General features: G+C 34.6%; 1 protein-coding gene across 1 annotated transcript; it reads right to left on the bottom strand.

The window, feature by feature from the left end:
- Positions 1-9456: 9456 nt before the first annotated feature.
- On the bottom strand, positions 9457-9810 carry LOC110031218 (agamous-like MADS-box protein AGL61). The gene has a single exon (XM_020734308.1). The coding sequence runs from the start codon at positions 9808-9810 to the stop codon at positions 9457-9459; it is 354 nt and encodes a 117-aa protein (XP_020589967.1).
- Positions 9811-10771: the final 961 nt, after the last annotated feature.

Here is a 10771-nt window from a genome sequence, read left to right as displayed (position 1 = left end):
GAATAGTCATTGAAGTCAGGATATAAGCTGCAAGTATAAGAGATACTTGTATGAAATATTTTTTCTGAATTTTACCATTTTGCCCCCTTGGTTTAAATATTTAAGTACTGCAAAATCTGCATTTTGCCTTCATCTCTTCTAATCTAGCTTTTTCTATGATCACCTCTTCTAAATCCCCTCTACTAATAAGTTTAATAAATTTTCAGCACTCTTCACCCTGGTCCCTAGGATTCACCTCAGTGTTGCTAGGTAATGCCCTTTGGCATCTATGACTCAACGAGTTAGCTAATTGCCCTAATTGTTTTTTTATGTTTCTTATGGTTACAACTTGAATTTATAATTGATTTCCAATTTGTAACACAAAATATTCCAAAATTTCTCTTCTCCAAATTGAGTATTTGAGATGTGTTCAGAAGGATAATTAGGCTTGAGTTCGGAGAAATTAAGACAATAATTGTTTCAATTTTCTAAGATGTTTTGTTGGTTACTAACCAATTAATTATTTCCTACATTTTGGCTCTCACTCCAATTAAGATTAAGATGATACTCTCAATCAAGGTTGTAGATGTTATAATAACGGTGCTTGAGCGTGTTATCAACTACATTCTAGAACCCTACAGACACAGACACTTAAATCCCACAATTGTCCATAATACTTTTTATCATTCATTATCAATATGATGCAAAATTCATATCTAAATTGTCTTTTTTTTAGATATAGCAACTACATGTCAAGTTAAGATTAACAACATTTGGTAATTTGACATCTCTCCAATATCTTATTAAGTTTTGTGGATTTTTTTTTTCATTTTTTTTTTAATTTCAGGTTCAAACGACACTAGTTATGCAGTTGCAGTCCTACGCATCCAGAATTAGGACTATCAAGTGAGTAACCCTAAATCTAAAAGAACGCCAATACACACAAATATGCAAAAATAAAATAAACAAAAATATATGTAAAATAATAGATACAAGAAATACATAACAAGATCTTTTTTAAAGTTTTTAACATAGAAAATAACAAATAAATATAATAAGTAAATGATAACAAGTTTCAAGTCTAAACCCAACGATTCAACTAAAATTTTCCAAAAATAAAAAAAATCAACGTTGTTACCCGGCAAAGACGCTAACAAATTGATACGACCGAAATGTTATGAAGCTCTGACAATATACATGAATATACATATCGATCAAATAGTACCAACTAAGTTTGCATTTTGATCCCATGAGGAATGAGTGAACTCCCAAAGTTTAGAAAAGTTCTAGTATACTAGTATTGAGTCTAGCCCAAAGATTTAAAATTTGATGATTTTAAAGTTTCTAAAAATAACTTCTGCAAAAAATCAATCTAGACTAGTTTTGAGTTTGAAAAAATGATAGAAAACCTTCCTTGAAATGGTCATAGGCAAACCAGATTTATATATATTACTATAATAAAGTTGACAATCAAGAACCGTAGTTTTTCTTAGCCCTCTCGGAGGTCATAGGAAATTTACGGTATCATATTACACAATTAATCTCAAAACCATGCAAAACTCACAATGATTGTAAATTTTCCTACATGATTGCATCATCATAACAACATTAATATTATCTTAGATTAGTGTAAGTTATTCTAATTATTCCACTAGTCTACTCCATAGTACTATATCACAACCCATTTTATCATTATAAGTGATCAATTTAGGATTAAATTACATGCATAAGGTTAACTTATCATCTTAAAATGAAAATTACACGCGATCATGTAACAAAACTGATATTAATTTTCATAAAATCTAATTCAAGGGAAAAAAAAAAATAAATCCTTCTCATTGCAGAGGTATACAATAAATATTATATTTTAAATTAAATATTAAAAGAGTTGGAACAAGCTCACCAAAGTTTTTAACTGAGGTTATGCAAAATTACAAGAAAATTTATGATTTGTAACCCATTTCAAGCACATAATATTTTAAGCACACACTTGTTCTCTCTTAAGAGAACTCTAACATGCTCACACACACACTCACACTCTTCTAGGATCCCTTTAATGAAGCATGTCGAATGCGGCTTGCGTTCTCCTCAAATTTCTATCTTTGAATGTTCTCCACCAAGTTTTAGAACACTCTACAATGATCAGATACCCCCAAATGGTTCGTTCAATGCATATTTATCATTCCCTCCGTGAAACGACATATATTGAGATGCTAAATTGTAATCTTGCACCTATGGTTGTCTGGGCGCTCAAAACTAGGGGTGTAAACAAGTCAAACAAGACTCAACTCATGTTCGGCTTACTTATATTTTGAGCACAAAAAGGTGTTCGTGTTCGGCTCGTTAGCATAGCAAGCCGAGCACAAGTTTTTTTGTGAACAAAGTGTCATTTTGATAACCATTGTCATGCAGTTGTAGGATGTTAAGTGTTGGGGCAATAAATCTTTGTTTGTGAACATGAGTTGTACTCATTCATTAATTCATTATATATATATATATATATATATTATTTCGAGTCAAAACAAGCCGAGCACAAACGAACAAATCTTTGTTTGTTTTCGGCTTGTTTATATATCAAGCGCAGCAGAAAAATTATACGTGTTTGACTCATGTACTTAGTGAAAGAATCGAACACAAGCTTTTTAATCAGCCGAACAAAAATTGTTCTTCAACAATGAGCCATTTTGACAACTGTTAGATATAGCTCATATACCATAAATGGACAGTGCTAAATCAGGAGCGGAGCAGAGCAGAAGATTCTGTCCAAATAAGGGGAGTTTCATCTGTGAGTTGGGGGTGTGGTACAGGGGTAATTTGGTAATTATATATTGTACTTAAGGTTTCCTTATTATGTACTTTCTAGGGTTATAAAATAGGCTTGTATGTAACCCTAGGGATTATCCCTGAATTCTGTATTTTCTTTTCAGAATAGTGAAAAGTCGCTGCTCTGTTTCCAGAGATGTAAGCATCTTTACCGAATCTCGTTAAATCTCTTTGTGTTCTTCTGGATTTGTGTCGTTCTTGCTTTTTCTTCGTCCTAATTTCCCAACAAGTGGTATCAGAGCCAAGGTTCGAGGGCAAGGAAGAAATTTTGTCTGTGCAAAGAAGATAGAAGATTTGACGGCTAGGGCAGAGGAGTTTGGTGAATTTTGGGGCTTCGACGATTCGACGGAGAACTTTGGCCAGATTGTTAGAGCCAGACTTGCGGGAGGACCAATCCAATCACAAGAGGTTGGTGGATGCGCGAAGGATTGTCCGCGACAAGTTGTTCGTTATTTGCGGGAGGCAGTTCGCAGAGGCTGCGATCTGTTCCCGAGGAAGGCTGTTCGTTGAGGAAGCTTCGGCGAGCAAACAAGGACGCGAACAAGGTGTGGAGGTTTCGGCGCTGCATGCATAGAAGATTTGGGAAGGAAGGGAATATGGGATTTGCACTAGAGTAATATTCCCTCATTGTTTCCAGAAATTTTGTCAAATAGAGAAGGAAAGGAAATCAAACAATCTTTGATTTCTAATATTCCCCTAAATTTTCATTTGCTGCAGGAAGCCGGAATTGGAATTTTATCTTGCTACAGAAAGAGAAGTTTTTTAAATTTGACTTAATTAAAGGAAAGCTTTCTTTAATTAAATTGATTTAAAGAAAATATTTAATTAAGGAATTTTAATTAAGTTTTTTTTTCTTTGCTCGAGGCTGCGGAGAAGAAAGTTTTGGAAGGGATATTTTTCATATTTTTTTGGAAGATGCGAAAAAGGCAGAGAACATGGGAAAGATCTTGAAAAATTTTTTCAGGAAAACATTCGTTGCACGATCAATTTTCAAATGACAATTTTTTGTGTGAAATTCGAGGTGGTGAAGTTCGATGGAACTGGTAACTTCGGGTTGTGGCAAACAAGGGTGAAAGATCTGATGGCGCAACAAGAAATCTTGAAAGCTTTGCGGGTAACAAAACTAGGTGTCATGGAGGATAAAGATTGGAAAGAATTGCAACAGCGAGCGGCAGCAACTATACGTTTATGTCTGACAGATGAAGTTATGTATCACTTGATGAATCTGAAATCTCTAGGAGAAGTTTGGAAGAAACTAGAAACTGAATTTATGGCTAAATCTCTGACGAATAAGTTGTATCTGAAAAAAAAACTGTATGGACTAAAGATGCAAGAAGGTTTTGATCTGGAGCAGCATGTTAATGACTTCAATCAAATAATCACAGACCTATCATGGTTTGATGTGAGTATTGAGGATGAAGATCGAGCGATGATTTTGTTGTGTTCATTGTATTCTTCCTATGAACACCTGGTGACTACTCTGAAATATGGGAAAGAGACTATCAAAGTTGATGAGATTACTACAACATTGTTTGCTCACAACCAGCGGAGGCAGAATGCAGGGGAAAACTCTCACGGTGACAGTTTATATGTTAAGGGTAAACAGGATCGTGGAAGGAAGAAAGAGAAGGAAGGTTCTGGAACGCGAAATTCCAGATCAAAATCCAAAGGCAAAAAAGAAATTTATTGCTACAAGTGCAAGGAGCAATGTCATAGGAAGAGAGATTGTCCAAAGCTGAAGAAAAAGACTGGGGAGAAATGTGATACTTCATCAAAGTCTGTAAATGTAGTGCAGAATGAAAATTCATATTACAGTGATGACAATATGCTCTCAGTTTCATCAACTAAGTTCAGGGATGCATGGATTCTTGATTCAGGGTGCTCTTATCACATAACACCTAACAATGAGTGATTTACTTCATACAGGTTAACTAATTCTGGCTCAGTCTATTTGGGTGATGATAGATGTTGCAATATTGTCGACATTGAAAAAGTCAGAATTCAGATGCATGATGACATAGTTAGAATGTTATATGATGTCAGACATATTCCATATTTGAAGAAGAACTTGATTTCCTTGGGCACTCTACACAAAAATGATTTTATTTCTAAGGCTGATGAGGATAGGGAAATCATTAGAATTGTTAAGGGTGAGCTGACAGTAAATAAAGTAAACTTAACTGCAGGCAATATCTACAAACTTTTGGGGAGTACAATTTTAGGTGGTGTTCATTCTGTGGAGTCAGATGATGATAGTACAAAGCTATGACATATGCGTCTGGGTCATCTCAGTGAACGTGGGATGGCAGAATTGCATAGAAGAAACATGTAGCATGGTGTTAAAAGCTACAAGCTCGATCTTTGTATGTTCTGTGTGCTTGGAAAGTAGACTAGAGTCAGTTTTATGACTGGAAAACATAAAATTAAAGAGATTCTTGATTATGTGCATTATGATGTATAGGGCTCTACTAAGGAGTTGTCATTGGGAGGATCTCAATATTTCTTTACCTTTATTGATGGTTTTTCCAGGAAAGTTTCAGTGTATTTCTTGAAGCAGAAATATGAAGTTTCCTCTAAATTCAAACTATGGAAAACTGAGGTGGAGAATTAAACTGGAAGAAAGATCAAGTATTTAAGGTCCGATAATGACACAGAGTACACAGATTTGCAGTTTCAGAAATTTTGTGAGGAGCATGAGATTCAGAAGTATTTTTCAGTGCGCAAGACACCACAGCAGAATGGTGTGGCAGAAAGAATGATCAGATACTTAAATGAAAGGGCAAAGTACTTGTGACTGAATGTAGGACTTCCTAAGAGTTTCTGGGCAGAAGCTGTGAATATGGCATGCTATCTCGTCAATAGATCACCTAAAGCATCATTGGGTGGATGCATTTAAGTCACCTAAATATTTCACCCTAAACATTAAAAAAATACCACTATTATAACCTTTAAAATATGACATACACCCTTCAATGCGCATGTTAAGTTGACATGTAAGAAAAAAAATCAAAATTTAGTATTAGATAGGTAAAGACATAAGAATTAAGTGGTATTAATGTAAAACTTTCAAAAATAAAGTAATGAGTAAAATCTAAGAAGCGCATATTTCTAGGCTATAAGAAAGGTGTGAAAGGATACAAGTTTTGGGATCTGATTGCAAAGAGAATGGTAATCAGGAGAGATGCAGTTTTTGATGAGCAGTTTATGTTACAACAGAATCAATACAAGGTGTCAGAGAAGAGTTCCAGTTCAGATGCAACACAAATGGATTTAGAACAATAGCCAGTAGTTTTTGAGAGATGTGAAAGGTCAAATCCAACACCTGGTGATTCTATTCTAGATAATCTGTAGAATTATAATCTAACCAGAGATAAACAGAGACGCACCAATGTAAGGCCTCCTAGTAGATTGGGTTATGAAGACTTGGTCTCTTGTGCACTTCTCATCAGCAGCGATGATCCAACCACTTTTCAAGGAGCTATCACCAGCCAGGAGAAAGAAAAATGGATGGGTGCAATGGTTGAGGAGATGAAGTTTTTGCAGAAAAATTGTATTTGGGAGCTAGTTCAGCTTCCAAAGGGAAAGAAGGATATTGGGTGCAAATGGGTCTACAAAAGAAAACCAGTAGTATCAGAAAAAGAAGGGACAAATTTCAAGGCTCGGCTGGTTGCAAAGGGATTTTCACAGCAGAAGGGGATAAATTATGATGAAATCTTTTCTCATGTGGTCAGACATACTTCAATCAGAGCAGTGCTTACATTAGTAGCTATTAGGGATTTGTATTTGGAGTAGATGGATGTTAAAACTGCTTTCTTTCATGGTGATCTGGAGGAGCAAATTTACATGGAGCAGCCAGAAGGGTTCACTCAACCTGGACAGGAGCATCTGATTTGTAGGTTAAAGAAATTGATGTATTGGTTGAAACAGTCTCCAAGACAATGGTACAAACGAATTGACTCCTACATGATTCAGATTGGTTACAAGAGATGTGACTATGATTGTTGCGTTATTATGAAGAGCCTTAATGATGGTTCTATTATTTTTCTGTTATTGTATGTTGGTGATATATTGATTGCTGCAAAGAATATGAATGGTTTCCTTGGTTTGAAAGCTTTATTAAGCCAGGAATTTGACTTGAAAGATTTGGATCCTGCAAAGAAGATTCTTGGAATGAAGATTCATCAAGACAGAGGCTCAAGAAGATTATGTTTATCTCAACAAGGCTATGTTGAGAAAGTGCTAGAAATGTTTGAGATGAGCAAAGCAAAGCCTGTAAGCACTCATTTGACAAATTATTTTAGGCTTTCTTCAGAACAGTGTCCTAAGACAGATACAGAAATCGAAGACATGGAAAAAGGTTTCATATGCCAGTGCAGTTGCAGTTGACTGCTTGATGTATGTGCTTGATGTATGTAATGGTATGTACTCGTCTTGATTTGGCTCATGTTGTTAGTCAAGTCTGCAAATACATGGCTAAACCTGGAAGGAGACATTGAGAAACAGTCAAGTGGATTTTCAGGTATCTAAAGGGTACTATAGGACATAAAATTATTTTTAGCAATCAGCGGAATGATCCTTCAGTTGTGGCATAAGTTGATTCAAACTATACAGGTGATTTGGATAACAGAAGGTCTACAACTGGGTATGTGTTTACTCTTGGTGGAGGGCCTATATGTTGAAAATCAACAATTCAGTCTATTGTGATTGTGGCATTATCTACACTACAACTGAAGCTAAGTACATTGCAGTAGCTGAAGCTGCTAAAGAAGCCTTATGGCTTGCTGAGCTAGTAAAGGGATTGAGCGTTGAGCAAGGTGAAGTTCAGTTACATTGTGACAACCAGAGTGCTATTTATCTGGCTAAGAACTAGGTGTACCATGCGAGAACCAAGCACATTGATGTCAGGTATCACAAGATCAGAGAATTGATTGTCTCTGGAGAGATACTGTTGCAGAAGGTTCATACTGATGAGAATGCAGCTGATATGTTGACCAAGTAAGTTAGTATGAATAAGTTTTTGTATTTCTTGGACTTGTTGAATGTCTGCAGTTGCTAGAGAAGCATGGTGACCCAACTCACTTCTGGTATGAAATGAACTCCATGACGTATTTCTCCTAAGAGGTTGGATATTCGCCAAGGTGGAGATTTGTTAGATATGACTCATATACCATAAATGGACAGTGCTAAATCAGGAGCGGAGCAGAGCGGAAGTTTCTGTCCAAATCAGGGGAGTTTCCTTATGTGGGTTGGGGGTGTGGTACATGGGTAATTTGGTAATTATATATTGTACCCAAGGTTTTCTTATTATATACTTTCTAGGGTTATAAATTAGGCTTGTATGTAACCCTAGGGATTATCCCTGAATTCTGTACTCTTTTTTGAATAGTAAAAAGCCGTCGCTCTGCTCTCGAGGACGTAGACATCTTTGCCGAACCACGTTAAATCTCTTTATGTTCTTCTGGATTTGTGTCGTTCTTGCTTTTTCTTCGCTTAATTTGGATGCAAATACATTTGCATTTGTCTTATGGAATTGAATGAATTTAAATTTTTGGCTATCTATTATGAAAAAGATACGAAGATATATTAATCGATTAATATGATTTGCAGCTTTGATGAGTTGCTTTAAAATGTAATCTTTAATGTCAATTTGAAGCAAATCCTAAAATCATCAATCATATTTCTTTTTTTCTTGAACACTGAAATAACTTGAGGAATTCTTTCCTGAGTGATTTTAAGTACACATTTTTGTTTCTTTATTCCATTACGATGTAAAAATGAACGAAGAAAACTATTTCAATCAATTGCTTGAAAAAAAATTCTTGAAGACCTTGTAATTTCAATTGGATAACTCTAGCTTATGAATGGATAGAAGAGATAGACAATTATATTATGAGCACCAATTTCAAAGCTAATGCAAACCTTATATTTCAAAAATTAAAATGAAGTGTTAAAATTTTTATGCTTAACAAAATCTTCATTTTCAAAATTCAAAATCATCATAAACTGCATTTGCATATACTGCACCTCACTCTTGCATCATCTACAAATCTAACACCTAAACTTTGTTTTTACATCTATACCACTCAAGTCAATCATTTCTCAGAAATAAATAGCACTATTTTAACTTCTAAAAGATTAAATACATCTTCTGATGCATTGGCAAGGTGACATATACGCAAAAATTGAAGTTTAGGTATTATATATACAAATACATAAAAATTGTGTGGGACGTATGTAAATTTTCCATTCTGATCTTCTTTTACCGTGTTTCTACCTGTCAAACCCTGTTTTAAAAACACCAAAAAGAGCGAAGGTGAATCAAAAATAGAATTGTCGCCACTCAAATATGGTATATAAATATAAAAAAATTAGAAGAACATTGAAAGTTATAAACATTGAAAGTTATATGATTGAAAGTTATATGGTTTCATCAAGTAATATGAATATCAAATCAAACATATACCAATTCTTCTTCTAAGAAAACTAAGAATGTGGGTAGACAATACATTTCCAAAACAGAGCAAAAAACGAGAAGAGGAGAAATTCTTCTCTCTAACTGAATATACAAGCAATCCATTTAGGAGAATATTGTTGCCTTCGTCTGTCTGTAATTGTAGCTCTCCTGATTCATTCTCTAACCGCCTGCTCTCTCGTCTAGCAATCCATCTGCTGGAAGCCTGACATCTTCTTCTCACCGTACTCCAACATTCTTCTCTCAAGTTGGAGAAGCTCCTCACACCCCATCCCCTGCAAAGGTACATCCCACCAGAAAGGCGGCTCATTTACCTCCACCGCATCATAAATTTCACATCTTTTCTCCAAGCCGAGGAGGGAATCCATGGCGGCGACGTCCGAGACGAAGGGCTTACCGGCAGGGGAGAAGACAAGCGCTCCAATTTGAGCCCCGTTTTTAAATAGCCCCGGGGGGCGTTTGCTAAACCACAAAAGCCGCGACTGTTTGCTTTCTATCAGCTTCAGTTCGGTCTTCTTCCGCCCTCCGCCAGCCATTGTTATCGATGAAGCAGCCGAAGATGAAAGACAGAGGAAATGTATAATTTTGAATCCCAACCTATTTTCACTTGACTTTTATAGCACAAGTAGAAGAAGCGCAATTTTTGAATCTCTCTCAACGGTAACATCTCTTACAACGGTTTAGAAGTTTAAATTCCAAATTCAAATTTTTATTGCTAATTTTCGTAATAATTGTATATTATCTGGAAAAAAATAATTCACGCAAATTTTAATTTATATAGGGTATTAATAATTCAATTAGAAAATATTTTACGATCAGATGTCTCGTTTAAGCGCATTATATAACAATTAAATTTTTAATATTCGTTTTTTATATTTATAAATTATCTGCAATATATTATGACATAAATAATAAATATTAGTTTCGCTTGTTAAAAAATTAAAAAAAAAAAACTCGTTATTAGTGAATATTCGTGTTGAGCATGTAAGTAATTTATTTGTTAAATAGTTAAGATCAAACACGAGCTCAAACTCTATTAACTAATTAAGAGCATTTTGTGTTCAGCTTATAATTAATTATCTGTTAAATAAGTAAATTAAAGCTCGAGCTCAATTTTGATTAATAAACAAGCTTGATTCATGCCCGACCTAACCAGTTTAGGCCCCAAATGTAATTCTAAAAATATAAAGATCATAATCAAAATTTAAATTTGAACATCTAGTCACACTACTGTAATATGTCAAATTAAGAATTTGACAATACCTAGAGATATGAATTGATCAAGCTCCTAAAAAATATTCATGTCATTTGCACAACTTAAAAATTTAAATTTCTCAACTTTTTATTGTAATTTTTATATTATCGGACTAAATTTATAAGATAATTGTTGCATACTCTAATTTATTTATTATTTGTAGTACTAGAACATAATAAATATTTTCTCAAAAAAATCCTCAAATTATTTTCTCATATAATTTCTCCATTAATTATATTATA

This window comes from Phalaenopsis equestris, unplaced genomic scaffold, assembly GCF_001263595.1.
Source record: "Phalaenopsis equestris unplaced genomic scaffold, ASM126359v1 Scaffold000788, whole genome shotgun sequence".
NCBI lineage: Eukaryota > Viridiplantae > Streptophyta > Magnoliopsida > Asparagales > Orchidaceae > Phalaenopsis > Phalaenopsis equestris.
This window is presented reverse-complemented; position numbering and strand designations above follow the sequence as displayed.